This window comes from Cokeromyces recurvatus (genome assembly GCF_025118155.1).
Source record: "Cokeromyces recurvatus strain NRRL 2243 chromosome Unknown BX663scaffold_1, whole genome shotgun sequence".
In the NCBI taxonomy this organism is placed as follows: domain Eukaryota; kingdom Fungi; phylum Mucoromycota; class Mucoromycetes; order Mucorales; family Mucoraceae; genus Cokeromyces; species Cokeromyces recurvatus.
In genome coordinates this window covers 208,326-222,874 of record NW_026251387.1, presented here as the reverse complement: position 1 = coordinate 222,874, position 14,549 = coordinate 208,326, and the positions used below count along the sequence as shown (strand labels likewise).

Genomic DNA, 14,549 nt, shown 5'->3' with positions numbered 1-14,549 from the left:
CAGGTAATTTAACTACGGCTGTTGTTAGGGTAAATAAAAAAAATGCACCTTTCTTATATGAAATAATGTGTAATATGCTCATTCATACATAATGTATATAGGAGGTATCATCATCATATAACCCCTTTATTTTATTTTATTTTATTTTAAAAAAAATCCTTCCTCTTTATTATTATAGAGTACCTCTTTTTCTTTAATAAATAATTGAATGCAAATATTAGATTACATGTACTTTCTTCTATTACTTTTAGTTTTACATAGCATATTTCTATTTGAGTCTACTACATCATCAGCATCAGATAATAGATTATTACGAACTAGTAATAATGTGTCTTATATTTCTATTCCTCTTGAACCATGGTTTAATAACAAAGCCTTTGGTGGAGCAAATGCTAATTTCGATAACTTTGGAAATTCCTTCAGAGATGATACGTTTAAGCATCCTTCCCTTTTATTAAACTATAGTACCCACTATAATGGTAAACAACAGTATGATAACATAAAGATCAGTAGCAACCAAGTCATATCTTTAAGAAATGTTACTGATGTGGAATTTAGTGCGATTTATATGCTTGTGTCCGCAAGCCATGGACCACTGCGTGTAAAAGTTAAAGTCATTTATCGAGATGGAACATACGATGGAACAGATTTAAGTATTCCAGATTGGCAAGACATTTACGTAAATCAAATGGACCGTTACCAAGCAATTCAATATCCACTATATAAAACTAGTAGTGAGGATATATCATACGGCGCTTTATTTAGTTTACCAGTGTATGTGAACTCTTTAAAAATACCTTTAAGCCTCGAGATTTCTCCTCAGATAACAGATAATAGTGATGCTGCAATGCATTTATTTTCTTTATTAGCTTATCCTACACAAAATTATAAAGCGGTAATGACAAGTATTCAATTCATACAGGAATTGATCAATGTAAATGAACAAATAGTTTTAGTCAAAGTACACAATTTGGGAACAAGATGGATGAATAATGTTAGTGCGGATCTAAGAAGCTATCAAAGGAAACCATTTACAACAATAAAGCAAGGCTTTGTAGAAGCTATTGCACCTGGTCACCTTTGTGAGTTACGAATTACTATAGCGCAGCAACGATATCATTCACAGTTAAGTAATAATAGGCATTTTGAAACTATGAATGTTTCGTTCTCTTATAAAACAAATGAAATGGAAAGTGTATTACCTATCACTATTGTTACAAATATAGCAAAGGATACTATGCATTTTTTAATATCATCTTTGTATGCCCAGCAAGAATATAATTCAACTTCAGTATCTGTCCAAAGACATCGTTCGCCAATATGGTTGAAGCAGTCCAAATTTGGTATCTTTTTTCATTGGGGTCTCTATTCAGTTCCAGCCTGGGCTCCTGTAGGTAAATCCTACGCTGAGTGGTATTGGTGGAATCTGAACCACAAAGAGGATCCTGTTTATGAATATCATCGTAATACATATGCCGAAAATTTTGAATATGATCACTTCTTAAATAAATGGAAGCCTAATCAATTTAATCCATATGCCTGGCTTGAGCTAGTTCATCAATCAAAAGCTCGTTATTTTATATTCACAACAAAACACCATGATGGTATTGCATTATTTAATACGAGCGTGACAAATCGTTCTACGATACATTTACTTAAGCCTCCACGTGATTTTGTAGGAGAGCTCATGAAAGTTTCAGAGACAAAATATCCTCACTTAAAACGTGGTCTTTACTGTAAGTTATTATATATTTATATCAATGATGTATATAAGAATATTATTATATATATATATATATATATATATATATATATATATTTATTACTATCATAAAGTCTCTTTACCGGAATGGTATCATCCTAAATATAAGGATGATTCGCTTGGATGGTATGGTCCCCCTATTAATCCTTATAATGGTCAACAGATTTCTTATACAGGTAGTAAACCGATAAATAACTTTGTAAATGAATTACAGGTACCTCAATTTCAAGAATTGATACAAGGGTATAAGCCAGATATAATATGGTGCGATATTGGTGGAATCCATAACTCAAGTGTATGGCAAGCAGATTATTTTAACCAAGCTCAAAGAGAAGGACGACAAGTTGCTGTAAATGATAGATGCGGCGATAAAAGTGCTTCTGATTTCACAACAGTTGAGTATAAGACTGTAACAACCGTTCCTACTCGATTCTGGGAATCAACAAGAGGCATAGATCCATATTCATTTGGGTTTAATCAAATGACAAAACCAGAGGAATACACAAATACAAGTCAGTTAATCCAAGATCTTATTGATACTATTTCGCAAGGTGGTAATTTTTTGCTCAATATTGGACCTAAAGGATCAGGAGATTTACCCTTACCAATGGTAGAACGACTACAAACTATTGGAAAATGGCTGGAAGATGTAGGCGATAGTGTTTTTCAGTCAATACCTTATTGGATTTCTAATAGAGATGAACAAAAAGGTATAAGGTTTGCTGCCAATAAGAATGGGAAAGTAATATATGTATTTACTCCTCTTGATATTATTGATAATCAACAACAATCTTCTATTTCTATTATCAACATATCTTTACCTATTATATATCAAAATGATACTAGCATCAAGATTTCTTTAATGAATCATAGACAAGCAGCAGTAGAATGGCAATATGATATCAATAATAATACTTTGATATTGAATTTCGATTTACCACCAAAAAATCCATTAAAAGATATGTGGATTCTGGTGTTCGAAATAGCATTTATTTTAAATTAAGTAACAGTAATAATAATAGTATTAACTTGTGATATATATATGTATATACATGTATACAGATATGTATGTACATTATTTACAATAAGAAAATAAAAAAAAAAAAAAAAAAAAAAAAAAAAATAGGAAATGAAATAAAATAAAAATAAAAAGTCTCTTATAAATGTGTATATACAAGATCAATTTAGACAAACATAATTGTTATATGCTTTAATAATCATCATCATCATAACCGTCTCCGTATTCATCACCATATTCGGTATCATCAAAAGTATAATTAGCTCTTGCTTCACGTAAGAATCGTTCGTCATCTGCCATATCATCAGGATCCATATCTTCATCGTCATCGTCATCATCATCATCATCGTTTGCAACTTGTCCTGATTGTATAGAATTGCTATCTTCCAAAGCAGGTTTACCATCTTTATTTTTACTCTTTGTAGCAGCTACAGATACATCACCAGACTCCTCTACTACTTCATAATTTGTATATTCAGATACAGAAATATTATTATCACTAGTTATACGATTAAGAACATCTCTTTCTTTAATCTTTGCAATTGATTCAGGAGTCTCAAAGAGATCATCAAATATTGCTTGATTAATTTTTTTTGAAATCTTCTTAGTTGCCATAAGTTGCTTTGCTGCTTCCGCTGGTGTATTAGCTCTTTGCATATTCTTTTTAGACCTGTTAATTTTCCTTGTATGTGGTTGCGAATCTTTTTCTTTTTCAACCATACGTCGAACTGCCATCTCTTCTAAATAATCTTTATTATTATTATACCAAATTTTGGTCTTCAACATCACTTCGTCTGCTGTAAGGATCATAGCCTCAATTTCCTCATCATCAACATCAGACAAAGAATCTTCTTGTACATCCTCTTCTTCATCTTTTTTTCTATCTTTTCTTTCTTTTTCTGTATAAGAAAAAATGAAGTACATTAGTTATATGATAATTATATATGTATATTTATGTATATATATGTATATAACTTACTAAGGGACTCAGCTGCTTGCTGGATAGATTCATCACCTAGCCAGCTTTCCATTTCTTCTCCAATCTGTCGGTCTTGTTCATGAGCTACAGGATCAAGTAATTCGTCTCTTTCTCTGGCAATTTTTTCTTTAGCTATTGCTGTAAGTCTTCTCTTATCTTCAATTGACAATTCATTATAGGCTTTGTCATTAAGACTTATATAGTCTTGAGTAAATTCTTTGTCAACAAGAGTAGCTTGGGTATCATTTTCATGATGGTCATCTTCTAAGTAAGATACCTGAGTACCTATTTGAGTTGCTGCTGCATTCTCATCAATATTTAAGCTGCTGGTGACTTTTTCTTTACCCTTTAATGAGGGTCGTCGAATGATAGATGCTTCTGCTGTCAACATTATGTCTACATTCTCCACTTGTTGAACTTCTTCATTCAAAGATTTTTCAATCTCTTGTTGAACGAGCTGATTTATAATTTGTTCTTCATCAACATTTACATTATTTACTTCTATCTCTTCTTGATTATTTGTTAATGAGGAACTTTCACCTATATTACGACGTTTTATATGAGGACTATCATTCATATTCTCTATTTGTTTTCGCTTTCGAGAATCTTCCTTTTTATCGCTTATAGTAGTAATATCAATCTCCTTGTCATGATCATGAATGGCTTTCATAAGACGCTTACTTTGTCTATCATGATCAACCGATTCGGTTTCTTTACGTTTTCTTGATTTTTCAGCTTCTTCATCAGAATGACATTCAGCAGAAACAGATTGTTTATCTCCATTTTCGGTAACTGAAGTTTCATTTTCATTCTCTTCAACAAGTAACGGAGACCATAAGTCAGTATCTCTTTGATTAGCTTCATCTATACTCAATTGACTTGCCGCCTCCTCTTCTTCAAGCTTGCGATTTCTTTGATAGGAAGGAGGATCAGCACGAGAGTCCAACCAAACAGTTCTGAAGTCACGTACAGAGAGTTTGGATGATTCAGTATTGTTAAATTCTTGTAATCTCTTTTGAATAGTCACTTCAGCCACCTTAACAATATAAATCATTTCTTTTACTGTTCTTCTGAAACCGTTCATACGAGCGGCTATTAGAAGACATGCACCACAGATACCAGCGGGACGACGACCACTTGTAATCCAATCACGATCCATACGCTGTACGATACGAACAGCATCCTGGGCAACACGTTGGGTATAATCTCCAAAGTCAAGAGCAACTGCAAAACGAGAAATATAGATAGAAGGGTCGATTTGAGGCAAAGATAAATTTAAAACACGACAAAGTTTTAAAAATGTAGCACCTAAAGTAAAAACATTGATCTGTAATAAGTCTGAAAAATCAATAAGCATGTGTGCGCTTTTTTCAGATCGGCAAACACAATACAAGCAAATTGCAGCCACGTGATCACTTTTACGTCCGCGAGTAAATTGGTTGACGACTGCTAAATTATAATAACGTTGGGCAGACTCTCTATAACGTTCAGGTAAATTGAGAGCATGTGCAATATTAGCAATTTTTATACGACCTATTTTTTTTTAAGGGAGAGAAAAAGAATTAAAGGAGGTTATTATTTATCTATGATTTAATTCTTACCATTATCAATAGCTTGTTCTTGGCCTTCCTTTCTTTTTCTACCCATTAAACCTCCACCAGCAATACGACCTTAATATGAGATAATATGTTAGTAAGAAAATAAGGTTTATTTACTTTCACATTCATTTATATATATATATATACCTGATTCACCAGCAAAAGAGCCCTGTAAAATAGCTTTACCATTGGAAGCTTCTCCAAAGGTAACCTCAGAAACAATAGTATTTTCTTCAAGGACCTATATATGATAAAAAAAAGATGAGTATGATATGATAAAAAAAAAATAGTATGATAAAAAAAAAAAAAAGAATACTTACAGTACCACAGTCAATACAATAACTAGTACCAGAAGCGGCATCAGATTCAGTATTGTTAGAGCCACAGTTATGACAGAACATGATAATTGTTTTTTTTTTAAGTTAAAAAACGTGTAAACTTTAGTTTAAAACAAATGAGAAAATATGTATCTTCTATATCAATAGATAAATAAACGTTTAATAAAATAAACAAATAACAATGTATACTAAAGATATAAAAATAAAAGAAAAATAAAAGAATAAAAAAAAAAAGGGAGAAATCAAAAAAAAAAAAAAAAAATCTGCGGTCAAAAACGTAGTCACAGTTATGTAATCTGATATGTGCATCAATTTGTCAAGTGTTTCATGTCCAGATAAAACAGTAATGTATTTGTATACAGGTTTACATATATAAATACTATTTAATGAATTAAAGGAAAGAACTATTTTCTTTTGAAAAACATTAGGTTTTGGGTAATTAATATATACATATATAAATATATTAAATATTACAGAACAAGCATTCCAATAAAAAAAAGCTTATATGTAGTGTATGTAGCATTGTAATTTAAAATTATATCATGTTTCTTTAATTCTTCACATTCTTTTATATTTTTTTTCTTCGGTTTATACTTCTTTAAATAAGTTAGAAAGAATAATTATTATGTTCGCATATTATCGAACATCTTCTTATAATACTTACATTCAACGTATACTCCAAGGATCTATATCCAACTCGGATTCATCAGATCTAATCCTAGTTAAGGTATATTACAATTTCTGTTTTTAAAATAGTCCAGTTTAATAAGTCATGTATGGTTTAGGGTAACTCATTGGAATGGATGTCAATAGATCATGTTAACGATTCAAATTTAAATATACTTACAAGCCAATTACAACAATCAGTTTTTGGTACAATCACTGATGCAAATATATTGCACTGTCATTTTCACAATAACGATGATGATGAACACAATACTTTTAATTTTATGGATAAGGAAACAGAAGTATTTGAGGAAGTCAAATATACCAAAAAAACGAGACATCATTCTCCAATTAAAGGAGAAGATATCATTGTTACACTTTCCGAGTATGGAAAACTTATCTTTATGTCAATTCATCATAATAAACTATTAGACATAAAAAGATTCGAGACTTTAGCTGAGGTGAATCATGTTAAAACATGAGCATAGCATATGTTTTATTAAATTTCGTATTGTAGGTTCATTTGAATAGCCCTGGTTTAGAATATACTAAGATAGATAAAAAGCTAGCAATTGATCCATAGTAAGTTATTATGGATATATGACAAGAAAAAAAAAACGGGAGAAGCTAATTATATATTTAAAAGTGGTAGGGCAATTGCTGTAGCTTCATTCCAAGATAATTTTGATATATTTATATTAAATAAAAATATGTCAAGGATACATTTTGATCCTATTGTTGGTGTAAGTAATAAATTTATATATAATTTTTTGTTTTGTTTTTTTTTTTTTTTTTTTTGTTAACATATATAAATATATATATAAATACATACATATATACATTCATATACATATTTGATAAGCGAGGATCTGAATGTGAGGAAGGGATAATTTGGCAGATGGAATTTTTATATACAGAGACTACATCAATGGATAAAATATTACTTGTCTTGGTTGTTTATAAGTAAACTGATTATATATAATATATATATTAGGTATACCTTATATAAACTATTATCTATGTAGTGATGTCGAACGTTTATGTCGTTTAATTCTTTATGCTATTGATGCTTCGGATACCCAAAATGTTACAATAGAAAAAATTAGTAGACTGCCTTTAGAAAAAAGTAAGTATATTAAATTATAATCGCTGTTTATTTAACCTCTCTCTTGTTTGATTTTAGATACCTCACTTCCATTATTACTTATACCTCTGAAGTTTCAACCTGAAGCTTTTATTCTTATTACAGTAAGTTTTTATAATTATTATGTTATTTGCTTTTGTCTAATTCAATTTAAGGAGCAACAAGCTTGCCTGTTGACAGCAGATGATCTTGGTTGCGGAAATGTTTTGTATCCAACCAGTATGATTCCAAAAATATTTAGAAGTATCGAATGTAAGAAAAAAAAATATCATAATTAATATACGTCTGTATTCAATAATATGACACTGTCACTTTTTTGTATGTATTTTATATAGGCCCATTATTTACTGCCTATGCAACACATTTGGATCCAACAGAAGAATATATTTATTTAGGTTCAGCAGAAGGACATTTGTACAAACTTGAAGTGAAAGTAACAAGCGAACTTAACTGGATCCCTATTAAAAAAGTAAATCCAGTTGGGCAATCCATGTGTTTATTAGGTACCATGGACTTAATTGAAGAAAATACAGCTAGAAAAATGGATGTCTTACTGTATTCTGGTGAAAGTGCTGATAGTCAAGTATTACTAGTAAGTATAGTGTGTTATTATTGTTTTGTAGTAATAGTAACATATAATCTTTATCTAACATTATGTAGATACCCAGCAAGCACCCGCCTGCATCACAGAATACACCCATTGACTATACAGTTCTACAAGTTTTAGTTAATCGTGCACCATTAACAGACTTTCAAATAGCAGAAAATTTTCAAGATCATCAAGACGCTTTGATAGCATGCTCTGGCCAAGGAGAACATGGCTCTTTAAGTGTTATTACCCATGGTATCCAAGCAGAATTTTTACATGCATCAGATCCGGAATGGAAGGGTATATCAGCTTTATGGGACTTAAGTCTTTCATCTTTGGAATATGAAGAACTATCTTGTTTAATCGCAACATCTGCAAAAGATACACGTCTATTTTGTATAGAAGGTAATAAAAATATAAATCAGATGTATATGAGTATATATGCTTAATGATACTAATTTATGGCTATAGATAGACAAATAAAAGATATCACCTCTACGTCTGGTATAAAATCTGATATAGAAACAATTCATGTAGATACAATTGTTATACAACAATATAAACTATTACTCCAGATTTATTCTCGGGGATTATTGATTATTGATGTTGGGAAGCATGGTATGAATAATAATATTTATAATTAGCATAACAAAATAATTAATTACTTTATAAAAGATAATAGTGTTATAACAAAATGGGAACCAGATATTGGAACTGATTATCATATCGAGCTTGCAACATCATGGCAGATAAATGATAAAGTTTATATTGCATTATGTATTATGTATAAAGACATGTTTACTTTGTATATACTTAATATCAAAAGCAATGAATCTAGGTATGATATGATAATCTATCTTTGCTTTTTTTTTTCCTTTACTCAGTTGGAATTATTATTTTATATATAGCCCTTTGTCTTTAATTGTAGAAGAACTTACTACCAAACCTTTAGATGTTTGTCCTAGTTATATTGGACAGTTTAAGTTTAGGTAATCTATAAATCTTTAACTAAAAAGATTATGATGATTAACTATATGAAATGAAGATCAAAAACTCTTCTTACATTAGGTACTTTTGGGCCTTCATTGATTATTTTTTTGATAGAAAATAATTATATTTGCAAAGTTCAAGAGATAGACTTATGTTAGTACTTAGTATATACATATATGGTGAAAGGAATTACTAAAATGTTCTTATTCTAGCACATATACCTCCTGATAAAGTTGCTGCCCCTTCTTCAATCGCCTTTTTATATTCTACTTTTGATAATCCTCTATATCTACTAATAGGATTACAACAAGGCTCAATTTTATGCTTTAAAGTAAATATAGCAACAATGAGTGATGACGGAAAGATTATATCAATACAATTAAATGATGGCTATCCCATTATCTACAATATTGGACTTCGTGAAGTAAAATTGTTACAATCTTGTTATGAAGGCAATAGTATAGTATACGCCTTGTCAGAGCAGTTATGGAAAATAACTGCAGTGACAACTCTGGACAAAAATAAAGATAATAATATTCAAATAGATCGAATATTAATACCCAAATTCCAAAAAGATTCAATTGACGCATTTACCTTTCTTAAAACTGATTTATCACTGCAACAACAGAATCAAAGTGCATCTAGATATCCTATTATTGTAACAGTTGTAGATAATAAGCTTCAGCTATTTCAATTAAAATTGAAAAGTCAGATAAATACTACTAAAATAAATTTGGGTGAGGTAGGAATATATATATATGAAGCTTAATTCAAACATATTAACTATATATATTTCACAATATAGACGCCAATAAAGGTTATTTATGATAAAACATTAAATTGCATCATTGCAATTACGACAAAGAAAAAATTAGGAGAACGTAAAAATTATGTACGCTTAATAGATCCTATAAGGTAACTAAAATCTAAATAAGTATCATGGATCGAACTATTCATTACTATAATAATTTATAGTGGACAACCATTAACAGATAGTCAACTACTTTGGGAAGATGCACACTCTAGTTATAATGCTGTAGTTCTTTCAGCTGCTGGTAAAAATATGCTTAATCCAACATGCGTATAGTCGACCTAAATATTTCTTTTTTTTTTATGTTATAGGTTGGTCGGTTAAAAATGAAAATAAAGTATATAAATATTTTTGCGTTGGATTTAGCTATTCAAAAGATTCACTTCAGCAATATGGTATTAATAAGAATGGAGCAAATACCTATACAAAATCAATAATAGATGATGAAATGGGCACAATGATTTTATTTAGATTAAAGGCAAAACCAAAGAACTCAACCTCAACAAATACATATTCAATAAAACGAGTTTGGATACATGTACATTTACCAGGTGGTGTTTACGCTATTTGTCCACATCCAACTGGGTAAAAAAAAAAATAATATGAAGTCCTCTTTTTTTTTTAATTAACTCTGACCCCTTTTTATGTGCGTATTTGTGCACCATAGTATCCTATTTTCTGCAGGAAAAGAATTTTATTTATATAATCTCAATCCCATTAATGGAAAGCTTGTTAATACCTCACATAAGACGCTTGACTTCCCTATTACATCCTTGCATTATCGTGAAGACTGTATATGTGTTACTTCTCACAAAAGTTCTATATCTTTCTTTAAGTATAACTCTGAAACAAGACTAATTGAGTTTGTTAAAAGGTAAGCAAACAAATAAACAAACACAAAAACAATATGTGTATATAAAAAATATTAAAAAAAACAACTTGTACAAATTTTATTATTTTTCAGTGATTTTATTCCTCGTAATATACATCATTCTCTGCTACTTAATAGGCACCTTGCGGTTGGTGTTAATCAGTCAGGTGGAATGGTAGCATTATATGATGATCCTAATGATATAAGGCAACGGCTTCAATGTGTATTTTCATTTCATTACTCGGATATTATTGTCAGACCTAAATTAGCATTACTTAGATCACAAACTGATCTTCTTTATGATAGTACAAGTTCGATCATGCAACATATTTTACCGTGGTCAGTAGCAACATCTAATTCTACTACAAAGAATACAGTAAAGCCTATAGTAGGTTGCACTATTTCAGGTGGAATGATTCATGTGTATCGTATCAGTGAGATGCTTTATTCTGTCCTAAGTATTCTTCAAGATATTTTGATTAATTATGAGCCTGCAATGCCTCTCCTGGGCTCCTTAAAAAATTTTCAATGGTATCGCGCACTGGCAAATGAAGGAGAAAAATCAACAATTCATGGTGATTTGTTAATTGAATATTTCTGTAACCGTTTGTCAATATTAGAAAAAATGGAGGTTGTTCAAGATAAAACCAACAAAAATGATATTAGCCCAAAGTTAAAGTCAGCATTAATTTCGCTTTTTTCTAAAAATCAAGAAATAAGACATCACAGCAATGTTGTTACTACAAATTCTACAGATATAGATTTTAGTCCTGGAAATGTTGTTTACCTGCTTGATAATATTTTATTAGAATTTGAAAAATATCGTTAACAGAGTTGAAATAATAATATTCTTTTTTTTAAAAAAAAAATCATAATCTGTATAAATATCTTTTATATTTTAATAATTTATAGTGCCTATTGTGTTATTCTAATTATTAATATATATAAAACAAGTAGAAATAAAATGCATATATATATACCAGTAGTAGAATTGTTTAAAATCAAAACTTGGCATAGAAAAGTTTTATACAGCAGTCAAAAAAGTATTTAGAATGCATTATACATCTATTACTATTATAATAAAACATTTATTAAAAGAATTAAAGACAAACTCTTTTATAATATAGTCTATTTCTAGTTTTTTTTCTTTTTTTTTTTTTTTTGTCTCCGTCTTCTCAACTGATAATACATCGTACATCTTAATATAACATTAATCTTAAACTGTTCTTCAACATATTTGATATTTTCTAATATCCTGAAGTAAAAACAAAAATTGTAATAGAACAAGCTCCGGATATGATATTAAATTAGTAAAGTTTTAACCGGACAAGCACGGAAGATCACGTGACATCCCCGATTAGGAATGTAGATAATTATAGGTTTAATCATTAAAATTTATATCAACAAGCTGATTTGGCCGAGTTGGTCTAAGGCGCCGCACTCAAGTTGCGGTCTCGCAAGAGGCGTGAGTTCGAATCTCACAGTCAGCATTGCTTTTTGTATTTTTTGTAATTTTATTAAAATTTAAGTATTACTTTTATCGTGCTTAATATCTAATGTATGAATATTTGATATGGATAACTAAGATGATTTTTTTTATTTCATATTAGTATCTATAATTTGTACAATTATTTGTATGACGAATAAAATTATAACTATCATTTCTTAGTTGCACGATACTTTCACTATTTCATTAGGATAAGCATAATAGAACTAAAGTTCTTATATTTAATAAGCATCGATTGATGTATGCCGTGCTGCCTTCCCAAACATCGTGTATAAGCAAAAGTTAGAGGCAGGAGCGAGCCAGTGTTTAACAGAGGCTTGTAAAGAGCTGTCAACAGCTTATAGCAACCATATTGTTGAAAATTTCGAAGCATGGCTCATGAGATACTTCAGGTATCGGCTTCAAAAATATGTTTGTTGTAAGTGATTAATCGACAATAAAGTTGGTGATTATACTTATATACTGTTAATCAGATGATCGAACCCAAAGACATTCACGAAGTCTCTGTAATATACTGTTACCAATTTGTTTGTGGAGGGACCCTCAAAGGCTAGAATCTATACATTTAGAAGAGCATTAAAAGCAGTGTGTTACCTTATTTTGTCAACCACTGAAGGAAATTACCCCAAACAAAGTAACATTGAAATCACTTACTGGGTACCCCGAGAAATGTATACCTATTATTTTACATATCCTACTAGAATACGAAGAGGAACATGCAAATCACAGTTCTTATCATGTACGAAGATTACTAGTACCTCTTTTGTTTGACTTGTTGCCAAAACCTTCTTTACGCTTTAGGTCTATAACAATATCCGTAAACGCATTGTTGGCTTTCCTGTCCACTTCTGTACCAAGGAAGTATAGTAAGCAACTTAAAATGTTTAAAAAGGTTGTGAACTTTAAAACGTTGCGAATTAAAAGGTATAGTGTAATCTGAAAAAAATTATTAATTGAGCAAACAAGTAACTGACATAATACTAGCGATCTTGCACCTAATGGGAACAAAGAAGTCTTATTTGGAAGCCTTTTACGCTCAGACAGATTTTCGGTGGATTGTCTTTTTTTACAAAAAGAAAAAAAGAATCTTATCAGACTGTTAATAATCTAGATCTCAAGTTAACAGATTTTGACTACGAAGAGGTGGCGTCAACATATAATCCAATTTATTTGGACCCCGGAAGAAAGGCGGTATATACGGCAGTGTGTGGCCTTGTCAAAGATGCTCACCCTATTATACGTTGTTCAACCAAAGAGTATTATCACTACACCGGTTCAACAAAAACTTAAAAAACAAAATAGAATTGAGGAAGTAGAATCGAAAATTCCAACACACAAGACAGCAAAAGCAAAAAAAATATTACAAATACTTACAATTTATGCTTGAATATATTGACATACTATTTGATTTCTACAAAGATACCAGTGGCAGAAGTCATTTTGCATTGTATCAAGGTCGCCAACGGGCTTCAGAAATCATGACCAATATCTTGCTTAATGGCGGGCTGAAATACAACCGTGAAAGAAGAAGAAGAAAAGCAAGAGAAAAGAGAAAAGAAGTCAGAAAAAAAAAAGAAGGAAAAGAACAAAAAGAAGAGGGAAAGCAGGAATAAGAAAGTAAAAGAAAGAGAGGAGGAGAAGGTTGTAAATAAGTAAGCAATTTCTATTTTAACGTGTTAAATAGTTCTTATCTAAAAACATTTTCAAAGATCAAATAGGTGGAAGCCCCAGAAGTACCGTGAAGATAAGAAAAGGATTCCCTTAATTGTTTTCGGCGACGATATGTTTGGAAAGGACTCAATTAAGCTAAAAGGAAACCGATGTGGAGTTACAAAGATTTAATGGCAGACTCTGAAGAAGAGAGAAAGCGAGGGAAGATTAATTGCTGTTACAATTGACGAATTTAATACTTCAAGAGTTTGTAGTAGCTGTCACAACGAGACTCTGAAGCCAATTGAGCATGCTCATGGTAATAATATCCTGGAATGCAAATTCTGTGGAATATTATGGCAGTGAGACATTAACGCAAGCAAAAACATGATGGAAATGACATTATCAAATTGGAGACAAACTGGTCGCCCAACCGCATTTCAAAGACCGAAGAAATCACAACAATAACTATGAGAATCCTATCGCTGTATTATCAACAGATTGTCTCTCGAGACATTTAGATTATTACAGATATCACTCATCTAAAAACTAATTTCTAATTCATCTGAAAACTAATTTTACTTTGTCCAAAAAAAAAAAACTAACATCGTCTAAATTTAAAGTAG

General features: G+C 30.6%; 7 protein-coding genes and 1 non-coding gene across 8 annotated transcripts; 7 read left to right on the top strand and 1 right to left on the bottom strand.

Annotated features, from left to right (window-relative positions):
- Window positions 1-1,273: 1,273 nt before the first annotated feature.
- BX663DRAFT_401524 (glycoside hydrolase) lies at window positions 1,274-2,450 on the top strand (the record flags this gene model as incomplete). Its single annotated transcript, XM_051522220.1, has 2 exons — window positions 1,274-1,736; window positions 1,837-2,450. Coding segments are annotated over 2 exons (1,077 nt in total), but the record flags the coding sequence as incomplete, so codon positions are not given.
- A 439-nt stretch (window positions 2,451-2,889) lies between these two features.
- On the bottom strand, window positions 2,890-5,907 carry BX663DRAFT_445246 (uncharacterized protein). Its single transcript, XM_051523667.1, has 5 exons — window positions 5,678-5,907; window positions 5,505-5,598; window positions 5,361-5,429; window positions 3,760-5,292; window positions 2,890-3,679 (listed from the first exon to the last, which is right to left on the bottom strand). Exons 1-5 carry the CDS (start codon window positions 5,756-5,758, stop codon window positions 2,973-2,975), a joined length of 2,484 nt encoding a protein of 827 aa, XP_051387500.1. The 5' UTR covers window positions 5,759-5,907; the 3' UTR covers window positions 2,890-2,972.
- Window positions 5,908-6,320: 413 nt separating this feature from the next.
- BX663DRAFT_481843 (uncharacterized protein) lies at window positions 6,321-6,944 on the top strand (the record flags this gene model as incomplete). The annotated part of the gene is made up of 3 exons (XM_051524380.1): window positions 6,321-6,422; window positions 6,481-6,822; window positions 6,879-6,944. 3 exons carry the CDS (start codon window positions 6,321-6,323, stop codon window positions 6,942-6,944), a joined length of 510 nt encoding a protein of 169 aa, XP_051387499.1.
- A 13-nt stretch (window positions 6,945-6,957) lies between these two features.
- BX663DRAFT_2616 (mono-functional DNA-alkylating methyl methanesulfonate N-term-domain-containing protein) lies at window positions 6,958-9,266 on the top strand. The gene is made up of 10 exons (XM_051521911.1): window positions 6,958-7,104; window positions 7,224-7,324; window positions 7,387-7,487; window positions 7,545-7,609; window positions 7,661-7,757; window positions 7,841-8,097; window positions 8,166-8,499; window positions 8,566-8,712; window positions 8,770-8,932; window positions 9,003-9,266. The coding sequence occupies exons 1-10, from the start codon at window positions 7,072-7,074 to the stop codon at window positions 9,085-9,087; spliced, it is 1,383 nt and encodes a 460-aa protein (XP_051387498.1). The 5' UTR covers window positions 6,958-7,071; the 3' UTR covers window positions 9,088-9,266.
- A 577-nt stretch (window positions 9,267-9,843) lies between these two features.
- BX663DRAFT_2559 (uncharacterized protein) lies at window positions 9,844-11,717 on the top strand. Its single transcript, XM_051521888.1, has 5 exons — window positions 9,844-9,999; window positions 10,060-10,139; window positions 10,207-10,480; window positions 10,563-10,769; window positions 10,860-11,717. Exons 3-5 carry the CDS (start codon window positions 10,344-10,346, stop codon window positions 11,593-11,595), a joined length of 1,080 nt encoding a protein of 359 aa, XP_051387497.1. The 5' UTR covers window positions 9,844-9,999; window positions 10,060-10,139; window positions 10,207-10,343; the 3' UTR covers window positions 11,596-11,717.
- Window positions 11,718-12,173: 456 nt separating this feature from the next.
- On the top strand, window positions 12,174-12,256 carry BX663DRAFT_t16. Its single transcript has one exon. It is a non-coding gene; the product is annotated as a tRNA-Leu (tRNA).
- Window positions 12,257-13,391: 1,135 nt separating this feature from the next.
- BX663DRAFT_491133 (uncharacterized protein) lies at window positions 13,392-13,920 on the top strand (the record flags this gene model as incomplete). Its single annotated transcript, XM_051525018.1, is given in 5 exon segments — window positions 13,392-13,561; window positions 13,573-13,575; window positions 13,619-13,631; window positions 13,648-13,807; window positions 13,858-13,920. Coding segments are annotated over 2 exon segments (184 nt in total), but the record flags the coding sequence as incomplete, so codon positions are not given.
- A 71-nt stretch (window positions 13,921-13,991) lies between these two features.
- On the top strand, window positions 13,992-14,515 carry BX663DRAFT_491131 (uncharacterized protein). Its single transcript, XM_051525017.1, has 3 exons — window positions 13,992-14,100; window positions 14,122-14,269; window positions 14,291-14,515. The coding sequence occupies exons 1-3, from the start codon at window positions 14,056-14,058 to the stop codon at window positions 14,389-14,391; spliced, it is 294 nt and encodes a 97-aa protein (XP_051387495.1). The 5' UTR covers window positions 13,992-14,055; the 3' UTR covers window positions 14,392-14,515.
- Window positions 14,516-14,549: the final 34 nt, after the last annotated feature.